The sequence below is a fragment of the Manacus candei genome, unplaced genomic scaffold (genome assembly GCF_025592945.1).
Source record: "Manacus candei isolate 608988 ecotype Guabito, Panama unplaced genomic scaffold, ASM2559294v1 h1tg000069l, whole genome shotgun sequence".
NCBI lineage: Eukaryota > Metazoa > Chordata > Aves > Passeriformes > Pipridae > Manacus > Manacus candei.
Window position 1 is genome coordinate 1,535,852 of NW_026138117.1, and position 27,723 is coordinate 1,563,574.

Below are 27,723 nucleotides of genomic sequence, written 5' to 3' on the forward strand. Positions count from 1 at the left end.
TTGTGATATCCGTCAACAATTATTGCATGAGATGTTTTCTCTCTGTCCTGAACTATTTTAAAATTACAGGTTTTACTGTGTTTTTTATAAATGCTAAAAATCTACTCTGATTTATATTTACAAAATTATATATCCTTGATCCTCTGGTTTACTGTAATTTTCTGCTCTGATGCATGATTTTTCCAAGTGTTCAATTTCTTTGATTTGATTTCCTGGGAAAAAATATTTTCTCATTGAGCTCCTAGTGTTTTTTAAATAATATTTTTTAACTACTGGAATTATTTATTGACTGACTGCCATCTCTGCTATGGCTGATGAACTTTTTTTCTTTAAATCCTATTATTCAGTAGATGTCTAGTAGTTTTAAAATATGTTTAAAATATAAATGAATGCCTCGAAAATATGGGAGAGTATTCGACTTCTGACAAGATCTCTCTTAGTGTTCAGTAATGAATGATAAAACTGGTCCCTAAAATCTATCTAGTCTGCTGCTGCCGCTAAAACAAGAGGTATTTCAAGTGTTATCTATGGTAGTCATTGAAATCCCATACTAGATGCTTGTTCTTGTTACCTCTATATAATTCTCTTTTTTGGTTTATTTATGGATTTGTTTGGAAAGTGTATGGTCTGATATTCAGAGCTCATCTGAGAAAGTGAGCACTTTGGGTGACAAATTAAAGGCAACTGTGGTTTGTGCAGACAATCTTTTAATACCTAAAATCTGTGGGAAGGAGAGCATGTATGGAGAATAATCTTGGGTAATAAAAAGTTGCTTAATTTGTGATAAGATGGGTTTAATGAAGATTTTGTTTTGATAATTGGAAAAAATTGTTTTGATTTCTAATTTCCTGGGGAAAAAAAGAGTTAAATATTACCACCAGTGTGCTTTCTGGTGCTTTAAGGGCTTTGCTTCACCTGCTGCAATAGACTGCTTAGAGTGTGTGGTTCTATCTGCTTTTTCTGCTCTTGGGCTGGCACACTTGTCTGTTTTGGCTGACAGGAGGAAGAGAGGTCAAATATATTGATTTTTAGATAGGTTTTTTTCTCTTTTTCATGCAGTTCTAAAATGGCTGTGTATGAATTGGTAATTGGTAATAACTGGAAATCTTTGTGAAATCATTTGATAAGATGATGGCTCTCTGAGCGTCCTCTGAAGTGAACGGGAATTTTTCCCTTTGCTCGAGGGAGCACCATATTGCAGTGATTATTCTGAACAACCTTTCTGTATGACCTCCTCTGCATGCTTACTGTGCTGTTTTTCATTATTAACAAACTAACAGGTTTTCTCTGCTTCTGTTTCCCCTTCCTTATTTACCCATGTGTTTTTATTAACGGATTCTCTTTCCCCTGCCTGCCCTCTGTTGGTTTTTAGCTCTTCATGGTTCGCACTATGACAGAGTCCTTAAACTCTGCTGAGCTGTTGAAGCAGCTCAAGTCTCTGGGATTGGAAAAGCTATTGCATGTGACACACAAGTTTCTGAGGCAGTCCTACATCTATCCGCCTCTTTTAAACTTTGGTGGTAAGACATTACTTATTACTTTTACTTTTTGTGGTGAACTGTTCCACTGCAAATGGTCCTGCTGCTGAGTGTCAGTGGAGGTCCCCTTCGCATGGGTAGGCATTTGTGCTGGTGCATTAGGCTAGTGTTGCATCAGTTCCTCTTGCCTGAAAGGCTTTTATCCACACTGTGTCAGTTTTCAATTTGAAGTGGAGCAGTCGCTTACTGATAGTAATTCTCAGTGTTGCTCAACTAATGTACCATGTGTATTTTCCTTTTTTCCCCCCCTTTCCACCATAATTGTTTCCTTTAATGATACAGCTTTACATGGTGAGAACTATGTTAGAGTCCCTCATTGCTGACAAAAGTGGTTCCAAGAAAACCTTGAGAAGTAGCCTTGAGGGGCCCACCATATTGGACATAGAAAAATTCCATCGCGAGTCTTTCTTCTACACTCATTTGATAAATTTCAGTGGTAAGATACGTAGATGATCAGTGTCCAGCTTAGCATGTCCTAACACCTCTAACACGACCTGGAAAATGTTTCCGATTGCCTAAGTCAACTTACCTTTGGGTTGTTTATCAAAAGCCTTGGTCTGTCCAAACTTTTTCTGAGACATGGTATTTAGTATTGTGGTGGGGTTTTTATTTTTGACTTGTTATACGTTTGTTTATAATGTGTCAAATTTTGTATTGTTACTCCTTTTTCTATTTTCTTTATGTATGTATTTATTTAAACAAGGGACAGATAAGCCTATACACATGGAAATTTTTAAAAGGAAGTAGTTTTTGTGTTTCGGAAGGTTTTTGTTTTTGTTTCAAGTACAGAGGGAAAAATTCTCTGTTGTGGTAAATTTGATGTCATTTCACTACTCTTACTATTCAGTTAATTGTAATCGGAAACATGCTGTCCTAAAGAATTCACCTACTGACATTGAGTGTATCTAGTCTTTGTCATCACCATGCTGTGTTGTCTTTTATTTTTGTTTTGCTACTGGTCTCCTTTACCTTCAGAGAAGGGGGAGCCTGTTAATGTCAGTCATAATGCTACTGGGGAACAGCACTGCAAAAGGTCTTCAGAAGGTCTTAGTGTAAAAACTTCATTCCTGTTTTAGTTTTCAAGCCTTCTGCAAAAGAAGGATTGTGTCAAGTATTTGCTGCAGAGATGGGAAGCACCCCTTTTTGCCCTTGACAGTGTCCTTAGGAACCTGTTGGTTTAATCCCTCCTTCATGTGTCTATCTGTCACTTCCTGCCCATCTAATCAACAGGAACATGTGGAGTGATTCAGTCCTCCATAGGCAGAGATGGTACTGGCGGGTCCAGTGCAATTTTGTCTCCTTCGCCTGCTGCTTCCCAAGTTCAGTGTATGGCTTTCTCAACCCCCAGCTGAGAAATTGAACTAGAAATCCCCCTTTACTGGTGTACATAGTTTTTTCTGTTTAACTGATAGTCTGGTCCACTTCCACTCTTTTTTTTCTGTAATAAAGCACCATTTTGGGGGCCAATGTGGAGCTCAAAACTCTTTTAAAAAGTCATAGGCTTTATGTTCTGAATTTGGTTTACATATTTGGCCTCTGTATAGCTCTAGTGACTCACACCTGCTTTTTTTGTTTCACATTGCATCATCAGAATCGCAGTTGTATTGTGCCTGATGTATTTTTATAAGAAGTGTAATTCTCCCTTATTTACTCTGAAAGAAACCCTGCAGCAATGCTGTGATCTGTCCCAGCTGTGGTTCAGGGAATTCTTCTTAGAGCTGACCATGGGCAGAAGAATCCAGTTTCCCATTGAGATGTCCATGCCTTGGATTTTGACAGATCATATTTTGGAGACAAAAGAGGCATCGATGATGGAGTAAGACCCACTTGTGCTCTTCCACTGAATGTTTATTCTTAACAATTGCCATTCCTTATTATAATGTTACTACTTTCAGTGGTTTTAACAAGTGGCCATTGAGAAGGTATTCTACACGTTTGTAAAATTTTCCACTTACGTTTTCCCATTTCCAGATTCTCTTAAGTTTTCTTCTTGAAGTAATTGAAATGCTGAACCTTTCATATAAGTATCATTGCACTAGCCACACATTTTGTTCCCTGAGTGAGTTCTCCTTACTTACCCTTCAAAGATATCAAATATAATGTATAGTGGTAAAAGCCTAGTTCCATTTTGATGGAAAGCTACATCTAGAAAACAAGTTTTAGACAGCAAAAACTTACCTTTTCTTGAATACTTTCTTAAAGGAAAAATTGTGATACTTTTTTTATATGAACTAAAAAAGAAAAATATCCTGTTTGCATGAACCACATGTAGATTACAGTATTGACTGGCTTGCAACATCTTGACTACTCCATCCTAAGGAATCATAACTTTTATACATGTGTAACTCTGGTTTTTTTATTCTTTTTCATTCAGGTATGTTCTGTATTCTTTGGACCTTTATAATGACAGTGCTCATTATGCACTTACTAAATTTAAGAAGCAGTTCCTCTATGATGAAATTGAGGCAGAGGTAAAGTAACCTTACCTACTAGACAAAAGTAACCTGTACCTGAATGTGAAAATGATGGTAAATGCGGAGACCTATATAAGAGATTCAGTTGGAGATAACAAAAAACCTGAGAAAACCGACCAGAAGATGGGTAACTGGTTGGATGATATGTTGTGAGAAAACCTGCAGACCTGTGCAAAGTGCCTCGCGTTAATGCCGAAAGCTGAATGTCATATTCTCTTGTACTGGGAAATTTGGATGTATTAACTTTCTCGATTCTGTTTGATAAACAGTGGGAGGTCTTGGATAAGCTCCCTTCTTTTAATTTTAAGTACCTCTAAATGCACATTTTTTTCCCCTCAAGGTAAACCTATGTTTTGACCAGTTCGTCTACAAGCTGGCAGACCAGATATTTGCATACTACAAGGCAATGGCTGGCAGGTAGCTATTCCAGTAATGAGAACTTTTCTTCACATGTTTCGGCTCTGCTTTGCTGTTTAATGTACTTTAAGCATTTTCTTCCTTTCTCAATAGCCTGCTTCTGGATAAGCGATTGCGTTCAGAATGCAAGAGTCAGGGAGCAACCATTCAGCTGCTGCAGTCCAACCGCTACGAGACACTGCTGAAACAGAGACATGTTCAAGTGAGTTAACTCCTACTATTTGTACTGGAGTTGCTTGGCACTTTTCCAATGGTGTTGATTTATGTAGGTAAACCAAATTCATTATGTGCTTTATGTTCTGTCATCTGAGTGGCATAACTGAACATTTGAGATCTGCTTTTTTGTCATATGAAGGAGTAAGTTAAGAAAAAAAAAACCTTAAAAGATCCTGTTTTAATGCAGATGTCCGTTGCAGTTAAGCAAACACAAGCCAAATAGGAATGTCACAGGTGGTAACATTGTCTTCCTAGTAATGTCTTTCACCGGTTTTCAATATGTTGTTGGCACAATGTCATGGAAGCATAAAATGCGGATATAAATACTTAAGTGTAAATGCACATGTAATTTTGCTGCCTTTTGTGAGAGTTGGGATGTAAATTTTAGTACTTCATTTGTTCACGAGTTTATAAATTTTGTCCATCTGCTTTGTTTCAATGTGTTTTGTAATGCAAGTTCACAACATGAGAGTCTGTTAATCTGTAGAGTCTCACAGTCCTTGCAGAGTTTGTCTCATAGTCTGACTTTCAGTTGAAAACTTCACAGCATGTTTTTCTTTAGCTTCTTGGTAGATCGATCGACCTGAATCGACTGATCACTCAGCGCATTTCAGCAGCCATGTACAGGTCAATGGAACTGGCAATTGGCAGATTTGAAAGTGAGGATTTGACTTCTATAGTGGTAAGTGTCGTGTTGCAGTTTTGCCAGCTCACTGACACGTCAGTTGTGGTCTAGGTGCTAGTTTTGTTTTGTTTTAATGTAATTGATTTTAATTAAATGTTTATTTCTTTTATTTGCATTGAGAATCATAAATATTGAGTGCTTTTTAAAATATTTTTTTCTTCATTATGGATTGGTATTTGTATTTTAATGGCAGAAGCATTAGGACTTCTGGCTTTTGCTGGAAATCCTCTAAGTGTACACTAAGCAAATAGCTGGACAGTCGCTCCTGAAATAAGAAGAGGCTGAATGACAAACAGGCAAATTTGTTTATCCTAAACCTTAATTACATATATATAAATGGGAAATAATTTAAGCAGTGTCATTAGAAGAATAACAAAACTCTTCATTCTGATGTTTTGTTTTCATTGTCCTATAAGTGTGAGATCATACAATGCAATGGTTGAGGTTTGTCTGGTTTACTAAGTCTAGGTCAACAAAACCTCTTGCCAGAGAAGCAGCTTGGTCATACAAAAGGCATTTTCTTAGTTACCTCCATCTATGTCATAAATTATACTGGCAAACACTCTGTTACCATTGTAGTATGTGTATTGTGGACTTCATTAATTCTGATGTGCCATGATTTTTATCTCACCATGCCTTACCCTGCATCTGTGTTCAAACAGTGCTTTGGCCTGAGCTGATGCAGTCCTCTGAAGCGTGCTGCTGTACATGGGACTGTGCAAGTCTCAGTCCTGTTGAGATAGAGAATTTTGTTCTTTCCTTGCCCAGAAAAAAAACCAAACCTACTGCAACTGAGGACCCTAGCAGTAAAGTATAGAGGAGAAGTATACTAGGAACCATGAGGAAACAAAGAAAACAGCGTTCTTCTGATTTAAACTTCTGTAAACACTCACTTCTGTTCATGCTTGTAGATAAATTGCAAATCAAAACAGAACAGCCTTGTGCCTGGTAGAATCAAAATTAGTTTATTTATCCAGGCAGCTTGGTTTTGTAGCATGACAAAAATAATTTCTTTGTGGAAGAACGAGATCTGACTTGTGCCTGGGGAAGAAGAGCATCTGTGCAATATTAAGGTGTCTTTTTGAGTTAGTTTCCTGATTAAAATGCTAAAAAACAAATTTTATTTCCAGACGGCATGAATTTGACAAGTAAATATGCAGTCAGCAAGAAATGTATCAGGCACATTCAGTTCTGCTGCAATGAAAAATAAGTTAGAAGTTACACAAGGAAGTTTACAGTTGGTCATTCTGTAATAAGTTTTTTACCAGTGACATCTTGTCATGGAGTTAACTACCTTGATTTAATTTCATTCTTTACTGAAGAGAAATCAAATAGTGAGGCCATAGAGCTTCTTGACTTTTCAGTGCTTGGTTTTATAACCTTTGAATTATTGAAATGTAGTTTTTCTTCTTTATGTGCAGAATTTTCTTAGTGGCTAGGTGAACAGAAACTGTTGATGATGTGTTTCTTAGGTCACAGGTTCTCATTCTTTGAGTTAGAAAGTGACAAAACTAAGGTGTTGTCCCTTCACCATGCTCCTCTTTTGTTTTTCTTTTTTTTTTTCTTTCTTTCTTTTTTTTTGGGGGGGAAATGTGTTTTGTTTTTTTTATTTGTTTGTTTGATGCAAAATAATTTCCACTGAAAACTGCTTGGTTTCCTCAGTGAGAAACTGATACTATTAACTTAAGTAATCTATAATTTCTACTGTTTTTCAAATTAAATAAATTGATTTAAGGTATTTACAAGACTGAGTTATTTTTTCCCCTCAAATTGGACTTAATACTGTAATAACAATCATAATGGTTTTTTTTCCTTGAAGTAGCTGTTATTCACATGTTTAAAAATCCTTTGAAATATGGAGCACTTAAATGAGAGAACAATGTATGGGAAGATGACCAGTAGTTTGATACACAGCTAAACAAAACCACTGGACATTTCTTCAATAGGTCATTGTACAACAATCTTTAAAAACAGTGCTTGGATTTTTTGGAAGAAGAGGTGGTGTTCTTTCTGTTTGGTGTTTGCAGTGTCTGATGTCAGATATGGGGTTAGTTTAATTTAAAGAAAGTGTCAGAAATTATACTAGGAATTTCTTATCAAGAGGGAAAGCATTATGAAAGGCAGTGCTTATACATAGTTATGTAGCCTGCAGCTAGTGATTCTGTGGATATCTTCACACCATTTGTAAATATCTGATCTGGTCTTTCATTGCATCTTAGTAACCTCCTTCACTGGAGTAAACGATGAGAAGGATTTGTGGTAAATGTGATGTTATTCCTACCAGTAGCACTACAACAGCTAATTTACCAGTTACCCTACTTAGCAGAAATTACTTTCTGTATTTCCTACTTCATAAGGTATCACAAAAATGCTTTTGGCTTGTGTCTGACCCCATTTAAATGTTGGAGTTTTAACTTTTGCTCAGTGGAGGAAGAGTTGGCACAGATCTGTATATGAGACACATCTGCAGCGTGGATGATTTTGTTGAATAATCTGAAGTTCTCTGAGGGCTTTGGTGTTTTTTGGTTACGAAACAGTCCTAAGAGCATTGTTTCTTTCCAGCTGTTATTGTTAAAGTAAGAGACTAGGAAAGAGTTGTTCGTTTTGACTTCTTTCTAATCTTCTGTTTGGTCAAGGTTATTGATATACTTTGTGCAGTTTCTCCACTTTACTAAATGCGTCACTCTCTGTCCTCCTGTTTTTTTGTAGGAGCTGGATGGATTGATAGAGATAAACAAAATGACTCACAAGCTTCTGAGTAGATATATGACCTTGGACAGCTTTGATGCCATGTTCAGAGAAGCCAATCACAATGTTTCAGCCCCTTATGGGAGAATCACTCTTCATGTCTTTTGGGAACTCAATTATGATTTCCTGCCAAACTACTGCTACAATGGATCCACTAACAGGTTAGCAAGGCAGCTTTTTTGTTTGCAGCTGTTATTCTACCATCCTCCTGCAACGTCCTTCTTAGCAAGTGCTGACAAGTCCATCTCCATTCATTTAGTATTTTCCATTTCAAATGAAGTGACATGAGTCATTTTACTCATTACTGTTAAATGTATGACAGCCTCTTATTTGTCCACAGTAGAAGTCAAATGTAACCACAGCATCCAAATTCATCATTTTAATGACTTAGTTATGATATGCTGAAAACTAAAGTATGTCCAAAACCACTGCGAAGTGCGTATCAGGAAGATATTTTGGTAAACGTGATCTTCAACTGTGAGACAATGGAAATAAAATTATATTCCTGGTTCTGTGTTAATGTGAAGAAAAGGATTGCTTACTGGAGAACGGAAGAGTTCAGTGTTCACTGCAACTACAGTTGCAGCCTTGAGTGAGTAATGGAAATAGGAAGAGGAAGGTGGGATCTAAGGTTTGAATGAGGGGGAAGGTGCAATGTTAAAGATTTTTTCATTTATGGGCTTCCTGCTTGTGTGCTGTTTTTAGGATCTGTGTTGCTTTTAGTCTTTACTCAGGTTTTAGTTAAAGCCTCGTGAAGTGACAGTAAAGTGATATTGAATATTGAGATGTAGGAAGAGGAGGAAGCCTGTTCTCATCTTTCACTGTCTCCTTCAAAAGCTTTTCCTGTCTGACATGTTCTGTGATGGTTATGTTGTATTTTAGATCCAAGATTCTGTCTGCAAAGAAAAAAAAAAGAGGAGTGTTTTTTTTGTGGCTAACTTCTGTTAAGTGAATCTGTTTGCATAGGGAAGTTGAATATATTTCCGAGGGAGCTGCTGTGCAGTTGATGTATCTGGAGATCAATATTGGAATATTCAGTGCGCTGCATTAAGAATCATATAAGGGTAATATTAAAAGAAAATGCTGATGAAATGCTGCTGCTTTACCTGTCAGATTCATTGAAAGATATTTGATAGGTCCTATGTGTTTAGTCTGTGTCCTAGGTTTAGTCTGTGTTCATCCTGGCTGTAAGGACTGACGTACTGCAGACCACAGCGCTTGGAAAGCCAAAGTGAAGTGCCAAAGGACACCAGCAGAGTCTTGTAGTTGCTTGTCTGTTTAAAAACTCTACACAAGAATTGAGTTAAGCTGATCCTCAAGCTTGTTGGGTAATTAATTCAGGGTAATTAATTTAAGAGATGATAAAGGGAGCCAGATCTTAGGCAATCTGTGTACTGTGTTGTCTGATTTCATCGCAAAATTGCTTTGATTTCGGTCAAAAGCAGCAGTGTGGAGAGAATTAATGTGTGTGTTGCACGTGCTATACGGTGCCCTTTGATATTTTTGGTGAGAGAGGGAACAGAAAGTTTTTAGTGGTTTTATAGTTCTTAAGCACGTTCATGATGTCTGTTGCTGCCTTACTGTTAGTATGAATTTTCAATTGGTGAGCTCTCTGCATTGAACTGTACAGGTTATTGTGTGTAAATACAGGAGGATACAGTGAGGAGCTGTGTGAGAGCTGCTGGTCTAATTCTTGACTCCTGATACGTAATGTCTTTTATGAGGGCTACATGTAAACAAGGGAAGAAAAGTAATAATGAAAGGTTGGAAGAAAGAGAAATAATCATGATGAAAAGCAGAGAGGTTATTGGGTGGTGTGAGGGGTTGGAGACAGAGTTCCCAGGAAATGTGTAATACCTATGGCTTGCCTTATATTAATTTGTCTGCAGCTTCAGTGTAAGGGTCCTTCTTTTAAAGTTGGTGGTTTTTTGTATCCAGTACCTTTTGAAGCTCTTTTCCCAAGAATGCTGGAATGTTACAATTTCAGATATCTGTAGAAGAGTTCAAGCATTTAGAAACCTGCATATTAGTTAAAAGCTAAGGCTTTTCATGCGGAAGTGCTGAAACATGTTGCATGTTTAATTATTTGGGACTTAGGAATTCTTTTATATCTGATAACGTACTGAGATTAAGCAGTGAGGCTGCTATTAAAAGATTTAATAATTTAGTAATTGCAGTTGCCATTTATCTGAAATTTAGTCTTATTAATACTGGCCAGCTGTACAGCTGTGGCCAGATTCAGGGACAGCAGTTTGTGGAGAAGCAGTGGGGAGATGAGTGAGGGGGCCTCTGTGGATGGGCCTTAGCGGTAAAATTCAAGGGTTTTTTCAATCCAGCAGTTGATGATCATGAAAGAAAGATAACAAACCTTGGGATAATGCACAAACATATGAATTGCAGGTTCAGTGCCATGGTCAAAGGCAGGTGAGGTCAAAACTGTGTCTAGTCCAGTGTCCTGCTGCTGTTAGCAGCCACAAAGGGGCCAAGTGTGAAAACAAGGGAGGCTTAAGGTGATTTTTCTTCCCAGGAAACATGCCAGCCTCTAGCAATGATTAGGTGTTTCTGTAAAATAAAAATGTTGGGATGTTAGTGTATTTCTGGCCCTTTACAGGTATAATTTTTTCCCCCCATTGCTTTGTCCTGTCCTTTTTATAAAGCTACGTGAGATTTTGGCACTCATGATGTGCTGCAGTGAAGCTGTGTGCTGCAAATCTCTCTTCTTGTTTGCTCTCATGACCCTCAGTCACATGTCTTCCCAAGCCAGAGGTCTTTCCACACCAGGAATCTTTGTCATGCTTATGTCTGCATTTGTACTTTTTCATTCCCCTGTAGCTCCCTTTGTGCAATTAGGAGGTCTAGCAGATTCAAATGACACAAAGACAACATACACATTTTTGTTCTTTGTTCCTTTTCCACTATCTGTAGTGTCCCTTTTCTTGCCTTATGTTCTTTACTAATTCTAAGCTTGTCTTTTCCTTCCATGACAGCTTGTTTTGTGTTAAGGACTAACAGAGGAGCAAGTGTGAGACAGTCTTATATTTATTTAAATAGAAGATTTTCTGTGCTTTCTTGACACAAATGATATAAGCTTTTGGACACAGTAGTCAGACTAGTAGCTCCATCTCCTCTCAACACATTACCCAAATCTGTGTTCTCTGGTATAAATTCACTTGTATAGCAGTCTTCCAAATGCAGTGTGACGTGTTTCTTCCAAGGATACAGATTTGTCACAGAATGAACAAAAAGACCAGCTTTTTATTTTTCACTCTTCCTGCCTGCCTGCCTCTCCCTGTTCCTTTTGCAAGCTCTCTGTCTCTCATGCTACTTTTGAGACTAGCATTCACAAGAGAACAGCTGTGTCTTCTTGTGTTGCATATACTCTGACAGTCACTCTTCAGAAAAATGTTCAGCCCTTTCAGACACTGCTGGGGCAAACCTGAAAAGAAGCACTGACAGTGAAAATTACCTAGTTTCTGCTACGAAGAGCCAAATGGTGCAGAGATACAGACTCATGCAAAGTTGAGGTGACTGTAGTCAACTACCTTTCCCAACCTAAGAAAGCAACCAAGCAAACAAAAAGTGTTTCTACCAAAAGGAAAAGTGATAGCAATGGATTGGTTGATATCTATTACTCTTTCACGTGGTGTTTTGCCTGCTGTTTCCTCTGTTGTCTCCATCTTGACATCTATGTTCAAGAAGGATGAGTTGGATCTAACATTCACTTAGAGAGAAGGTGTAGGGCTACTCTTAGATCTGGTAGATGGGACAAACTAACTTGAGAAGGCTGGAAGTTAAAAGTGTTCATACCAATTAGACAGGGGAGTGCAAAGGGACAGTTTCTGTAGAAGCAGGGAGGGAGGATAGTGATATCTTACTACTTCTGAGATGAAGCTCAGGAATTTTGTGAATAAGATTGTCTGACCTGGTGCCTGCAGTAGCAAGGCAGCAGGTTCATTGACCAAAAGTGCTCTCTTTCAGATATCTCCTTAAATATATTATGGTAATTAGAATCATAGAATCATTTAGATTAGTTTGTGAAGTGCTCACTATGAACTGCTTCCTGGCAGGTATCACACAAACACCAATATTAAATGATGTGATCCCTAAAATACTTACTTTAGAGGCTTATGTTTTCCTTTAGCAATCACTGTTGCAAAGCTTTGGTAAGCCAGAAGGCTTTTCATCTGCTTGATCTACTTGGACTGCTTACAGCCTGTACTGATTAAAATGGATAAATTGCTATGAGATCATCAACACTGATTAAAAATGAAAGTATGCTTGGAGTATGCTGAAACCTGCATCCAGTCAGTATCCAAGGGAAAGTATCCAAGGGGAAGTAAAAATTTACTTAGCTTTAGAATTGACACTCAAAGAGTTTCAGTCCTTCAAAGAGGTGTTTGAGGAGGAGCAGGAGGAAGCCAACCAGCAGAACGTCAGAAAGAAAACACATACACACACAGAGAAAAAGTTTGAGGAACAGTAGATGATGCTGAACTGTAAAGGTTTCTATGTAGCCCTTAGTTTTGAGGGAAGAAATTTCTAATACTTATCTGAATGATATACTGGGATTAGTCACATGCCTCCTAGAATGATGCAGTCTCTTTAGTCTGTTGTATCCTTAGCCTTAGACATTGCCTCTCCATTACATGTGACTGTATCTCTTACTGCTACTTCCTTACTCTTTTTCTTCCTCTCTTGACCTCTTTCACCCAAGAAAGTATAAAATGAGTGCTTGCTTCAAGTCTTCAAGACAGCTTTAAGACTGTTTTGCTACTGCTCTGAAGCATTAGAGTTGGAGAAACCCCCAAGAATGCAGAGGAACACTGGGAAACACACAAGAGTTACTTGTGCTTGTAGTAACTGGTTTGCTCCCAGACTCTTAATGACGTTGTCATTGAGATATATTCACAAAACCTTTTGAAAAGTTTAAGAATTACAGTTGCAACTTCAGAAGTTATGGGGTGCCCCCACTTATATTTTGAAATACTCTTTTCCTTGTGAGTTTAGTGATAAGAAATCAGCTCTTGCCCAATGTGCCCACACACTGAAACCCAGTCTTTTATCAAATGACATATCTCTTATGATTTCTTTCATTTTAGAAATTTTCTTAGGGCTTCAAAGTTGTGTCAATTTCAAAAGGAATGGGATTTGGAGAGATAAAGGGGAATAATCTCCAGGACTGTCGTATGTTGCAGATTACTTTGAATTCCATCAAATGTTTATATCATCTCTGATAAACTCATTAGTGAAGTATCTGCAGAAAACAGTGATCTCAAAGGAGAGTTTTCAATTTCTATATAAGTGAGAGAGAAGGGGGGAAACTTGTAAACTGAGGAAATATAAATATAAAGAGATTTCAATAATATATATAGTATCAAAAATAATACACATAAAGGATGTATTTTTCCTCAAAAGTTCTAAATGCAAACACTTTCTGGACTGCAGCAAATACAAGTATTTTTGGGAAGATGGGATAAACTATGTCTGAACAAGTAGCTGTACCTATTTTTGATCAGGATAAAAAAATTAGAAAACATTGTCCTGAAGTTACAGTCTCACAAAAATGATTCAGATTTCTCAGAAATAAAACGTAGTGGAAATAATTGAAAGCAACATGGTGCAATTTATACTTGCCTGGATGAAACAGTTTTGGGTTAGCATAGCTGTTTTTGTTTTCAGCTAGAAAATGGGTGTATTAAAAATAGAATGTCTGTTATTTCTAGGAAAAATTATTAATGAAAAATTGATTTTGTATGCTGGTTTAAATTAAAATACATTTTAAACAAAACCAGATCAAGATAAAATTCTACCTTATGATATTGTAGCATATTGCAAACTTCCTTTCCTGAAACCTTGTCCTAGATGCATTTATTTTGCTTGGTTATCACTCAGATCAGCCTGATTTGATACAATCATTTGATGTACACTCCTTAAATAGCTGTTTTCGCTTTTCACCGTGCATATACAGCTTTGCACCACTTAACAAGAAATCCTTTTTAATCAAGTTAAAAAATAAAGTGACCATCCAACTCATAAACAACCCCCCCAATAATTTTCCTCTGTTTAGTGAAGTTAAGCAGAATCAGAATTGCTGTGGATATTGATTAGCTTCTTTCTGCACTAAAACTGTAGTGCTACCAAATGTTCATTACACTATTAACAGGGAACATAGGGGGGAAAGTCTGTGCTGCTTGTTCACAAGAGGACTTGTCAGTAATCCTTCTGACTTTGGTGCCCTCAGTTGGGCACTCAGTTGACTGTTTGATCCTATCATTTGCACTGCTCCATATCTCTGTAGTTCTCTTGCAGTCCTCTTAACAGTATACAAAGATAAAGCTAAACGTGGTTTGTTATTGGTATTTGCTCACACTAAAGTCTGATCAAACTTTGGAAGCATTAATTTTGCTACAAGGATTATACCCTTCCTCATGACTTTTTTTAAAGGTAACAATCTAACATACTTCTCCTGCTGTGAGTTTGGGGGGAATAAAGCTCCAAAACATTAAATAGAAATGTCGTGTTCTTCTTTGAAGGTGTACTTCTTTCTCAAGGGTTGAATTTTGTGAGCACAAGGAGCTTCCTTACTCCCCATGAGAGGTTATTGCTACTTTGTTAATTGCTTCCTTATTTGCTGGGCTGGGCTAGAATAAAGGTGAGGACTGTTTTGGGACTCTGCACACCACTGGAAGAACAGGAACAGTTGAACTGCATTATGATTTGTGTCCATGCTTTTGGGCAATGCAGGCTATGTACTTCCCCACATTTTACTAGGGCTGAAAGGCTACCAGTTCGGCTTTGATTTTATATGCAGACGAAAGCAGTATTATACAGGGAAGGTGAATCAGGTGCACACTGACTAACCTAAGTATAATTAATTAATTCTTTACTTTTTTTTATAGATTTGTTCGGACCGTGCTACCATTTTCTCAGGAGTTTCAGCGAGATAAGCAGCCTAATGCACAGCCACAGTATCTCTATGGATCAAAGGTTGGATTTAATTCCTGTTACATTTATGGTTTGCTAATGTTTAAAGGTATCTCTTTTTAATTATAGAAAGTGTGGTATATGAAAGTTATTAAATAGCCTGAAATACATTCTGTGTGTATTTTAAATTGAACGTACACTTTTTTTCAGACTTTGCTGTGAAGCTCACCATATGTTTCAGCCAAAGTGCAAGTGATTAGTCTGATGGTTAGTCTTATTTGACATAGCTAAAAATAATTCCTTCTCTCAACCACCTTGCATTGCACAGTTGCTTATCGTGGCAGAGCAGACTTAAAGAAAAGATTAATTACTCATCTGGTGAAGTGAGAATGAGAGCCCATCTTGGGTGCTGCTGCTCCCTTGTTACAGTGAGCAAGACTGAAGTAAAGGGAAAATATAGGAAAAATTGCTTCAGATGTTATCTGACTTAAAAGGAATATAGATTCTGACCATCATAAACTGTCAGATACCAAACTGCTTAAATTATTTTTTTTAAATGTAGCATTCCAACCAAGGACCTCAAAGTCACTGGGATGAAATTGGAATTCAGGTCATCTCATCTCCTGCATTAGCATCATGTTTCTTGCTTTGCAGATTAGGAGTGCCTGGAAGATTTATGCAAGTTTTCAGTAGAAGTGTACATGATATGCACTCACGTGCTCTCTGCCTTAAGGCCATCCCTGACACTAAGGTTGGAAAGGAGCTTATGTGGGTGACAAGTTGAAAGAGCACTTGACACAAGAGAATAGTTGTGGGTTTTCATGAGGCTACCCGAGTGAGGAAAGTTAACCTGTGTTCAGAGGACCAATGCTATGCTCATGTGTAAGAGGTTTGTTCTCCCTAATCACTGCAGATCTATTTTCTTATGCTTCAGAATTATTACCTGAGTCTTAATGACCATTAAAGGCATAATGCATTAACAGATATCTGCATTTTTAATATCCAGTCAGAAATATTAACCTACTTCCAACAGCAGTAAAAACCAGCAGTGATATCTTCAACAAATCATTTGAGAATATTTAACGAGCTGTTGTTCTGTATTTTGCATTGTTTTTCTGAATACCAGGGAGGCAAATTTTAAGTATGGAAAAGATAAATGAAAATATAAGGATCAAATTAGAGAATTGACAATAAAAAAGATTTAAAATTATTTATTATTATTTAACATTATTTAAAAATATGTACTCAGTTATACTTTTAATTTATACAGGTGTGCTCTAAGTGTCATGTCAGACTACTTTCATTATCTACCTCCTGCTTAAACATGAACATAATTAGTCTGTGTATTACTGTTATTTTCTGTACATCATATCCTAGTTACGTGGTGCAATCTCTGCCCAGCAATCTAGTTTTTGAGAGCTGAAGAGATAGCTCAGAAGTTACAGACTTCAGTCCTAAAATATCTGTTGTATTTGTAAAACTTTCGTGCTTTTAAAATGTAAAGGAAGTAGAAAATTATTCACATGTCTTAATGTGGAATGTAACAGCTGATTGTTTGGTCCTGTAGATAGTGTTTTATATAATTATTTACCAACAGGGAACAGTAAATTATAGGAAAGTGGGATTTTCTTACATTAGAGTTATTGTGTTCCTTACTATTTTGGGAGCTGACCAGATGCAGCGTAGAGCAAAAAACCCACTGAATTTCATAGAGATTGCTAACTCAATTTATTTGAGTGATGATACAGTGGGGTGAGTGACAGAGGATTAACTGAGGAACACTTTTTTATCAGTCAGGTTACATTATTAAAATGAGTTTAGTAATCTTTACTCTGAGAGCTCTACATTTTCAGAAATCTTGATTATTTTTATCTATGAACGGAAGCAATTGAGGAGGGTCTTACTTGCATTTCTGGAACAAATTTCATAACTAAATATGCCTATATTAGCAAATATTCCTGACTCTCTGTAATTTTAAATTTTTACAGGGGTATGTTTTTATTCTTGAATCTAGTGTGGTTTGAAATTGAGGATATCTGAATGGAATTTTTTACACTTCTACTGTATATAGCCAGTAACAGATAGGAATTCTTACAGGATGGAGGCTGCACGTTCTAGTGTGGAATATGACTGCATGATATTATTCTGTGTAGTATATACCAGGCTTGTTACAGAGCACATCATTGTTTGGGTCCTTTAACTATTACGTTGTTCAATTGCCTCCTGACTGGATAATAATGAAATACGGAGTAGCTGTGGTTTTTTTTTTTTTTTTTTTTTAATTTTCTCTTTTTTGAGTTCTTGAACTGTTTAAGATATTCAGGTGAGCGCTTCACATTGATCATTTTGCCTTCATAGTGAAGAAATGTCTTTTCCATATTGGATTTTTTTGTTGCTGGTTGGTTTGGAGTTTTTTGGCATTTTGGAGTTTTTAGGTTTCTTTAGCAATGCATGTGTCTATTTAGGTCAAGTCAAGAGTATTTTGATTTCTTGTGCTTATGTACACTCATACATGCATGTATTGCACTGTAATGGCTGAACACTTTCTGTGCAGAAGCTTTGCATGAGCAATATGCTTGTATAAGTGTAATTAAAGAAGGTTTTAGTTTGGATCTCCAAGTGTTCACATATTCTCATATATTTCTAAATTAATCAAAGCATTTGGTCTATGCTAATGTGTATTGATGCTTAGCACAGACAGTTGTAGCAACATTCTCTTTTGCATCTAAACTTTCCTGAGTGGTATCTTCATCCAATTAGCAAAACAAAACCCCGCAGATAAAACTTATTTCTCCTGGCTGAGACGGAAGCAGAGCTGTCAGGTGGGAAGGGGCTGACCTGCAAAAGCTCCTCAGGCTTTTAAGTGAGCTGGAATGTTTTAAAAGATTGTTGAGCATGGTCACTGAAATTCCTTTACTCAGGTAAGGTGAGTGTAGGATTAATGAAATTAATGTTAGCAGGTTGGAATTTGGCAACAAGGAGTGAATGCATAAAATATTTAATAATGTACATATAAGAAAGAGTCTCCTCTGGGGATTTGAACTAACTTGGCATGTTGATGAAATGCCTGGTTTTATAGAGGTTGTGTAGACCAGCATTTAAGAACTTGCTTTCTTTTTCAGTATTTTCCAAAGAGTTTCATGTTTGCATGTCTCCTGCATTTTGTAGGTGCTAACTCATTTGTTTTCTGAAAAACACCCCTTTTGGAAGGTACTTTTCAATGTGAATATAATGGTTTTTATCTACTGCTGGTAATTAACATCAATCTGCACTATGTTGTAACTTGTTATGAGTTTGGTAATCACTTAGAATGTTTGCCCCTTACTAGATGACGGTTAAAACTGGACAGTGAACTACCAAAACACAGAACTACTAGAATGAACCTGAATGAATCTGTAATAAAACTAAAAAAAATACAGCAAGAGAGGAAGAATCATGTAGTTTTATGAGCGTGTGATGACGAGTTGTTCAAAGCTAGTGGAGAACACAGATGACACTCTGTATACATGGCTCATTTGCAGTGGGTGTGAGATGGTTCATTGATTGTAAGATAATATAAATGTTTATCTAAGTAGTGCACAGTAAACTCTGTGGGTGGAATGGTGTTATACTTAGATGAGGTAAATCCCTTTGGGAGCGCTTCTATGGTACCACTTTGTTGTCTCAGTCTGATGCAGACGTGTCTTTTTGGGTATATGTGTTTATATACAAATAACAAAATTCAGTAGGTGAATTGCCTCTTAACTGCTTTAAGACTGAACTGCTTCTTGTTATCAGTAGGATATATACATGTGTATGTGACATAAATGTATGGAAATATGTGTATTGGACTGCCTTAAAACCTACGTAAAGAAACAGAGATGCAGAGAAGTAAACAGGTTTTCAAGGGCCCAAGATGTTGGCAGAGATAAGAATATGTGTCTTGGCTCCATCCCTTTAGCATTAAAATCATCTTTTCCTTGATGAAAACTCGATCACAGGAGTGTTACCGTTAATTTGATTACAGAAAGATATTAAAGCATTTTTTCTGTCCCCAGTACCCAGCCACCCCTTTTCGGAAGTTAACCTGTAGTGTTGGCTTCATTGTCTGAAGAGGGTTTTTCAGCATCTACTTCATGAAAGACCATCATTTGAAACAGTGGTACACTGTTATCGTTCTCAAGTTTATTTGAGACTGATGTGCAAGACAAAGAAAAACATGTCAGCTGGAGGAAATGCTCTGTAGCAGGTGGACAAAACGTTATGGCTAACTTCACACAATACAGATGCCTTTTGAACTGATTTCTAAAAGTAATACTTGCCCCCATCAGCATACATTTCTGTGTGCCATGCTTATCCTAGTAAAAAAAAAAAGAAGATGCATCAAACTTATGCCAACTTGTGTCTTCCTACCACTGTGAGAGTTGATGCCTTTCACAAGTCGTGGGAATTGTTGTCAAAATAGAGTAGCTGAAGAGATCTGCTACCTGCTGTGAAATTGGGCACTCTCTTGCCAAAATTGTACGCTTCCCTAACTTCCAGGGCACGGTGGAAAGGGATGGCATCTGCCCAGCTAACAGTTCTCCAGCCTTTACTGGTACAACTGAGCTGTGTCGGTGAGAGCTGAATTCACACATACATTCATACCAATAACAATTTAAAATGCCTGCAGTCACAGTGTACCTTTGTTTTCTAGGCAAAATATCCTGTATTTTATATGTACTATATAGCAATACTAAGATTTATTATGTTTTTATGGAACACAAATGCACTTAAGAGATTTAAAACAGGGTGACTTATGCATGCAAGTCAGACAAGAGTTGTAATGTTGTGAGGGTGAACAGGTTTCTGTCTAAAGGACCTTGGCACTTTGCCATGAAGCTCGAGGCAGAGTAAGATAGTTGGCAGGTTTTCTTCTTACAAAAATAAAATGTATTTTTACTATCTTGCTCTCCTTCATTACTCAAAATGTACTGTGCAATCAGAAGGAAATTTGCAGCTGATTAGTGAGTTTTATCATTGAAACTGAAAGGGAAAGAGATAAGGAAGGGCCGGGAGCTGCTTCTCTGAATTCCATTTCCTCTACAGGGAGTCACTGGCCCGTGGAGCAGAAGGTAGCTTGTGGTGGGAGCAGAAGAGTGCAAAATATGATAACTCAGGATGTTTCCTTAATTAGAAGTGTCCTTACAAAGTCACTGTGCTGCATGTATTTAGACCAAGGGAAAATTTCAAAGACAGATGAAAGGATACCACAAAAATCCTGATGAGTTTAGCTTACATACTGAGACTGACCTCAATGCACATGGGAGCTATGGAGAGCACCGTGGACAGTGAAGTATATGATCTGAATGTAGTAGTTTGCAGTGTGTGGTTTGGGAAGCAGTTAAATTTGTATGAGTAAAACTCACACTGTCAAACCACTGCACTCTGTGTGTATGTTCCAGTTGCCTCTAGTGTAGCAGTCTGGTTTGCCATCTGAAAACTTGAACTCAGTCTTATTCACTCTAGTTAAAAAAAAAACCACACAAAAACCCAAAAACCTACAAAAATTCTTATGGTCACTTTTGATTAATTTTTCTATTTGCTTGCTGTTTTAGACTAAAGAAAAGCAACCAAAAAATCCCCTTGAAATGTAAACCAATTATTTGCTACATGCTTCATTTTAAAACAATGGAGTGTAACTGAAGTGCTCACTTCTTGGGAATGTGAACCTTTGCTTCTGAGTACTTCTGGATGCGTATAGATTGTTGGAAAGGGATATGACACCAGAGGTACAACTGAGAGTGCTGGGGTGAGAAGTCAGAGCTCCCTGTTGTGAGCGCTGGCAATGCATGTGATGTGTTGGAAGCAGTTGGGATCTCATACGTAGTAAAAATCTTCTCCCTGACAAAGGGTTTCTAATTTATAGCAGAGCACTGTCCCGTTATTGGGACTTGTTCCCGACTTCGAGAAGTCGACTTGACAGGCTCGTTGCACACAGAGGGATTCTCTATGATTGTGGCCAGCTGGATGCCACCTGGATGCTTTTCTTCAGTGTCCTGCATCTGTTGTCTCTGTCTGCTGAACTCCTCTGAGGTGTAAGCCACGCTTTTGGTCCATGCCTCCTCGTGGTCTTGTTTGGAGGTCCTGTTTTGTTCTTGCAAGCGCTCGTGTCTCCTGCGGCACAGGAGATGCAGGCAGCCATAGAGGAGGATTGCAGCAATGATGAGGAGCAGGATGCTGCTGGTGAGCCAGATGCCCAGTGCCAGCTCTTTCTTGGTGTTGCTCGCAGATGCCGGGTCTCGTTCCAGTGTGTTAAACACTCTGCACTGGTCACTGGAGGGGTTTGCGGACTGGCAGGTCACGCACATGATGTACGTGGTTAGTGGAGTTAGGTTTTCAACAACAAAGGAGGAGCGACTGGTGGGCACCCTCTCTTCCTTCTGAAAGCTTTTTCTCGAGTAGCTGGATAGCATGTTGTTCCAGTTAGGGTGGTACATGATGCTGTAAAAGCTGTCAACACAGCCGGCCATTTTTGGCCAAATTACCACTGCCGTGTTTCCTGTGATGTTTTGGATGGTTATTCCCATCAGTATGTTGCTTGTGTGTTTTTTTTTCTCTCTTGATGCTGATCTCTTCTGTGGAAAGGGAAGACCTTCTTTGGAGGTAACTGAGAATCTGTGGCACTGAGGATGTTGTGTGGATCTTAATCGTAGTGCTCTGTAATTTAGGAATGGAGTTTATTAGGAAAGTATGCTCTCATCTTTGGTACTGCAATGTAAAACTGTGAGATTAAAGTTCATAGAGTTTGGGGTATTTTAAAATGTGTATTTCTCTTCCAAGTGAAAGGATAAACATAAACTTAGAGAAATTCAATCAGAGTTGCTGCCTGTACAAGGGACCAGTTTTACCTTTTCTCCATGAGAGACGGTGAATTTTTGCAGAATTTGCAATCAGGGAATAACTTCCTTTTACGTTTTTTTTTTCCAGGTGATAATGGAAAAATGCAGCAGTTGTTTTTTCTCAAGTCTGAGTATCTTGCATTTTATGTTAAGTGGAAAAAGAGTGTTGACAGGAGTGGATATTGAGGGATAAATGCCTCTACCATCCACAAGTCTTCATTTTTGCCAGTCACATTCAATTGAAGAACAAAATAGTATTTGGAAACATCACCAGATATTATTTTGTCTCCAGTATTTTACATTAGTTTCTTATTCACGAATATGAATATGAGCACCTCTCCTATAAAGACCATGTGAGAGAGTTGGTACTGTTCAGCCTGGAGAGGAGAAGGCTCCAGGGAGACCTTACAGCACTTTCCAGTACCTAAGGGGGGCTGACAGAACAGCTGGAGAGAGACTTTTTACATGGGCAGATAGTGTTATGACAAGGAGAAATGCCTTTAAGCTGAAAGAAGATAGATTTAAATTAGATATTAAGAAGAAATTCTTTACTGTGAGGGCAGTGAGGCACTGAAACAGGTTGCCCAGAGAAGCTGTGGAAGGTGTCTATGCCCATCACGGGGGTGTTAGAACTAGATGATCTTTAAGGTCCATTCCAGCCCAAACCATTCTGTGGTTCTGTGATACACTCCATTTTTTGCTGGTGGATTAGCACATCTGTAGCTACTGCGGCTCCACTGCGGCAGTGGCTGTGATGACTGTACATTGGTGGTATCAGTATCACAATATCTAGTCTTGATGCTAGTCAGCCTCTTGGAAAAGCTTTCTCAAGTTAAGCTTAGTGAAATACAGCTTTCACTGTAGCATACCTCTTGGAAAAGTAGTGGGGTTTTTTTTAAAATTACTAATAGTCTTTTCTGTTCTAAATGATTTCATGTAATCCCATAGTCTGTCTGCCCTGAACTTCTCCTCCTCATAATAAAATTCAAAATAGAAAACCTGCCAGTATTTTGAGATTCTCAGTATATGTTACCACTGTAAATAGTGAAAGGAAAGCATCTATTTTGTGCAATTTTCTAAACACATCTATGAAAGAATATATAATAACAGCCAGTGGGTATTTTCATTTGGTTTTGCTTTTACTGTTGTGAGTGTAACTTTTGAAAAAGAGCTTATCTCTTCGTTTAATTGTCTGTTTCCAGTGGCACTCATGTGAAAGTTTTTCTTCCACTTGGAAAGTTTCTTATTTTTTTAATTAAGATAAATGGCCATGACAATAACACCTTATTTAATTGTTTATGACTTAATTATAAAAATGAATTTGTTATGATCAGATTTAAAATGTTACATCTCCTGGCTAAATAGCAATTAAGTATTGAAAATTCTCTGAGGAAGAAATCTTGTAAGATTTGCTCATAACATGTTCTGAAATTATTCTGTAATACTTATTTTATACTATATAGAAGACTGGAAAAGTATATATTATTTTAGTGGGATTTTGATAGTGACATTACATTAATAGTAAGAATTCTATGCCTATTTATGTATGAAAATTGTTGCTCAAGGCTTTTGGATTATACTTATTGGGAAGTGAGAAGAAAAATATGTATGTTTATTTTCATTATGATGTAAAACCATGGATATGAATGATCCGAGTAGATGCCACTGTTCTAATTATGTGGTAAGTGCACCCTTTTAATACAGAAACAATATAAAGGAACTGAGTTTGCTATCAAATAAACTTATCAGACAGACACATTTTGGCATCTACCCAGCTACTGCAGATACTGAAATTGGGTGCATTAGTAAGATCAGAGCTTTTACTTTCTCGACTGTCTTCTCTTTAGCTGGTATATCCCTAGCACTTAAAATTATAATTTCTTTTTTTCTTCCTAACACAGCCTAGAAACAATAGTTTCACCAATTTAATCCTCACAGCATTTTGTAAGTAGAATGTTTGGACTGTAATTAAAAAACAGTGATACGTTTCTAACGTTACAAAACATCAGTTATTAGAAGACACATAGTTACTGACATGTAAATGTTTGGAAAAACCATTTGATGTTTTATGGATTGTAAAGTCAGTACTTACCGTCACTTCCTGATGGAAATTTCAGAACAGAATTTTCATATGATGATGCTGCTGTGAAAATGATTTAGATACCAAGTTTTCTGTATCCCTTTCCACACGAATTATTTCCTGACTGATCCCCTGTTTGCCAGTTTGCTTTTTCTTCCCCTCAGATTCCCTGGATTGAATTCTCATTGCTTGGTGATTTCAGTTTTTTTCTCCGATGCTGCTAGTAGCATGGTTTCTTTGTCTCTTCCACTTAAATTCATGCAAGAGCACATCTTGTCTAAAGATGCTGTTGCCTGGCTTTTCAAAGACTATAGAGGAGAAAAAAAATAATGTCTTTTCCCCCCTCTCTTGCTTGCCTCCCCTTGGACAGTGTACTGCTTGAGCATCCCTGTTATATGCTCTTGTGCGTGGACCAGTGATGCTGTGAGTGATTAATGTTAGCACTTAGATGACATCAGCAACTAACAACTCTTTTTTTTTTTTTTAATTTAAGTAGGGGAGGGAGCAAGTATAGATTAAAAAATAATGAACAACAACTTGTCTTCCCTCCCTCTCCACCCCCACTCCCCTTTTGTTAGTGGCTTCTTCTCTGAGGATTTTATGCTTTTGTGCATCATGGGGGGGAAGTGGTGATGGTGTGTAATGGTGTTTTCTAAATCCCTTCTCACAGTTCATAAAGCTTCAATAAATCCAGCATTTACAGTGGACTCTCCTATGAGGTTTACCTCATAGGTACTCTCCTATGAGGTTTACATTAAAGAAAGATGTATTTTTAGATTGACTGGCTTCTTATTGTGAAGTTTTTTAAATACTGAAATCATGGGTTTAGGGCTTGCTTGTCTATGACAAATTTTTGCTGTCTGAAGAGAAGTTCCCTCCCCTTAACCTCACAGCAGTAAAAGACTGAAGTAACCTACTGAAGTAAAATTCTCCTTGTGCTATAGTCAAAATAGATAGTTTGGACGTGTTTGTTGTAGAGACCTACCTGATTGGAAACATCAAAAGCAAAAGGGGAAATCTCATCTTTTAGGGGCAGTTGTGTAAATGCTTAGTGTACCAGGACGTTGATCTGCACATCTGTTCTTAAAGTTTTCCCAGTTCTCTCCACTGTCTTTGCCCCGGAGCCCTTTTCCATTTGCGGAAAGCTCTGGGAATGCACAGGTTGCACTAGAGGGATACTGCTTTAGACTGTCCCCCTGGTGGGACATGTTTGGAGTTTGGCCTTTTAGCCAGCTTTGATGTAATAGCAGGACTCTGCTATGTATTAGGATTCTAATACTTATTCAAGTGTCTGTTTTAGTTTGCATCTAGAATGCAATTTTTAAATTTCTAAGACCACAGTTGGAAACTAGTGTTTATATAGAGATTTATAACAAAAATAAAAATACGCATTTTCGATCCTGATTGCTTCTAAAGATGGTTTTTAAGTCTTTTTCTGTTATGAGACTAAAATCCTTCAGGAGCTTGGTAGAATTTCATTACTTGAATTCCAGTATCTGGTGTTGACTTGCATAGGTAATTAGGGCAGGATCTGTATTGAAGGGAATGTTCTCCCTGGAAAATTTTCTGTAACAGCTGTGTGTGAAGTTAAAAGTCTAATAGTATGCTGTTTTCCATGTATGTATTAGAGAGAATGAAACTGCAGAAAATAAAAGGAAACATGACAGTGCCTTCTGTAAGAAAGGAGAAAGAAAGAGCAGAATTCCCTCTTAAAATTGAATTTCAGGATATTAGGAGAACAACTCAGTTGCAGAAATGGAAGATGTCAAGTTATCTGATCTGTGGCTTCAGCAAACAGTTCTTAAATCCCCATACAGCACCAGTCTGTACAGTTGTGTTCACTTTCATAGAAATAAATGATAATATGGCAAAGCACCTTGTCCTATTTATACAGCTCTTGAAGAATTTCCATGAGGTTACATCCCAAACTTAGATTTGCTTTGATCTTGTGTACAGCTAAGGGGTTTGAAGAAGAAAGATCCTTATTAATTAGTTGCAGAGAGCAGTAACTGCAGAAGGCTTTTTCTTGGAGGTGAGTACTCAGTGACTTAAAACAGAAAATTGAAGTGACTTCTTTCAAGATGTTTTGTGCATAAAATGGATGATATAGGAATAAAAGCTGTACTTTAAATTCAGGGATCTGAACGTTGACTTTGACTACTCTTAAACCTTTTATACTCATGTAAATAAAAAAATACAAAAGAGGAGATGTTCATGGCTTTATAAATGGTAAATGGAAGATATCTGGTGGGGAAAAAAAAGTGTTTACAACTTTGTCTTGCTAATACAGAGATTTTGGTTGAAGTTCCTGCCTTATAAAAGGGAAACTCTGTAATTAAACTTTCCAGAGTGACAGTGGGATACAATGTTATTTTAGTTTTATTATACTTTAAAACACTGTTTAAATTATATTAGTATAAAGATACAAGCAGACAAAGTTTCCATTAATCATATGTGTTCTCTCATTTTAGGCATTGAATCTGGCATATTCCAGCATCTACAGCAACTACAGGAATTTTGTTGGCCCCCCTCACTTTAAAGTCATCTGTAGACTTCTTGGATATCAGGGCATTGCTGTGGTGATGGAGGAATTGCTGAAAGTTGTCAAGAGCCTGGTATGCTAATTGTCTTTAATTTTCTGCTATTCCAAAGGGTTTCTGGTAGGAAATGTCTCAGGGAAAACAAAGTGAAAATAAGATCTTGGATAAAAATAATTAAAATAACTTCCATTGAGGTTCAATATAAACTGGACTTGACAGTCTTGTGCAAGCAATAGATATACCTTGGTACCCTGAGCAGTGTTTTGAAAACCTGAGATTCTTCATTAGACATTAATTTAATTTGTGGAGACCTATGATGTTAGGGCCTAAGTGGACTCTGGAAAAGTGTGAATGTTTCAAATTAGTTGATTTCAACTTAAAGACCATACTGTAAATTTTCTTTCTTGATATGTTTTTGACAACAGCTGGAGTGTGCTTTCTGCCTTGAGCCTAACTTCAGGGCTGTCACTAAGGACATCATTAGTAGATGACTCCTTAATAACAAGCCAGGTTTGATCTCCATGTTTGACCTAGCAGTGGTGCTTGGACCAGATGTTGAAGATGTTACCCATACAGCCTGGGTACCCTGTATTGGAAAGGACCTTTTCTGTAACTAGGAGGAGGTTGAGGGACTGACTGTTTGCTATATTATTAGTATCTATATATACAGCCATAATGTACTGCAGTTAATTTAAGCCAAAGAAATTGTCTTTTCTGCCCTGTCCCTGTTGCTTGTAAGAAGCTTCCTGCCAAAAAATCCGGCTGGGGAAAACTGTGGCATTCATAATCACACTTCAGGCACTTGACACATTTGGCAGTTTGTTTACAGTAATTCCCAAAATGTTCTAATTACATTTTTGGTGTTCTAGAAAGGCTGTAGGATGCTTGAAGAAGTGCTGTAGTCTAATCTTCAAGGAAAGAGGAAATCACATATATTTTTTAGGGTTTGGGTGTTGAGTGTTGGTTTGTTGTGTTTTGTGGGGGATTTTTTTTTTAATAACGTAGTGGTAAATCTTCTCAATTCATTAAAGGTGGCATTGAACACTTAGTCATTTACTAAGAAAGTTAAAAGGCCTGGGGGAAGGTATCCTGCCAATGCCTGATGCAGATGCTCAGATGTAGGGAGATAGATAAGAGATAGGTATCTAGTGGGAGGAAGACAGACTTGACTGTAGGCTGGGAACTCAGAAGAGCCAGTTTGGGCAGTTACAGTCATATCTGATCATCAGCTTTTCTCTCTT

The 27,723-nt window shown here is 37.5% G+C and overlaps 2 protein-coding genes across 3 annotated transcripts in view; one reads left to right on the forward strand and one right to left on the reverse strand.

Annotated features, from left to right (window-relative positions):
- Positions 1 to 27,723, forward strand: part of CYFIP1 (cytoplasmic FMR1 interacting protein 1) — a 73,961-nt gene that overhangs the window by 31,307 nt on the left and 14,931 nt on the right. The window contains exons 16-24 of one of the 2 annotated variants that reach the window (XM_051806900.1): positions 1,373 to 1,520; positions 3,198 to 3,354; positions 3,913 to 4,009; positions 4,353 to 4,429; positions 4,523 to 4,631; positions 5,208 to 5,327; positions 8,040 to 8,239; positions 14,978 to 15,065; positions 26,414 to 26,557. In XM_051806900.1, the coding sequence (XP_051662860.1) occupies positions 1,373 to 1,520; positions 3,198 to 3,354; positions 3,913 to 4,009; positions 4,353 to 4,429; positions 4,523 to 4,631; positions 5,208 to 5,327; positions 8,040 to 8,239; positions 14,978 to 15,065; positions 26,414 to 26,557 (1,140 nt within the window). Of the gene's footprint in view, positions 1 to 1,372; positions 1,521 to 1,820; positions 1,975 to 3,197; positions 3,355 to 3,912; positions 4,010 to 4,352; positions 4,430 to 4,522; positions 4,632 to 5,207; positions 5,328 to 8,039; positions 8,240 to 14,977; positions 15,066 to 26,413; positions 26,558 to 27,723 lie in introns of both variants that reach the window. The other variant, XM_051806899.1, reaches the window with a different exon arrangement.
- On the reverse strand, positions 17,842 to 24,497 carry LOC127479671 (fibronectin type III domain-containing protein 9-like). Its single transcript, XM_051806930.1, has 2 exons — positions 23,955 to 24,497; positions 17,842 to 21,680 (listed from the first exon to the last, which is right to left on the reverse strand). The coding sequence occupies exon 2, from the start codon at positions 21,548 to 21,550 to the stop codon at positions 20,879 to 20,881; it is 672 nt and encodes a 223-aa protein (XP_051662890.1). The 5' UTR covers positions 21,551 to 21,680; positions 23,955 to 24,497; the 3' UTR covers positions 17,842 to 20,878.

Coding starts and splice junctions, on each gene's coding strand:
- LOC127479671 (XM_051806930.1), bottom strand. CDS start 21,550: ATGGGAATAACCATCCAAAACATCACAGGAAACACGGCAGTGGTAATT.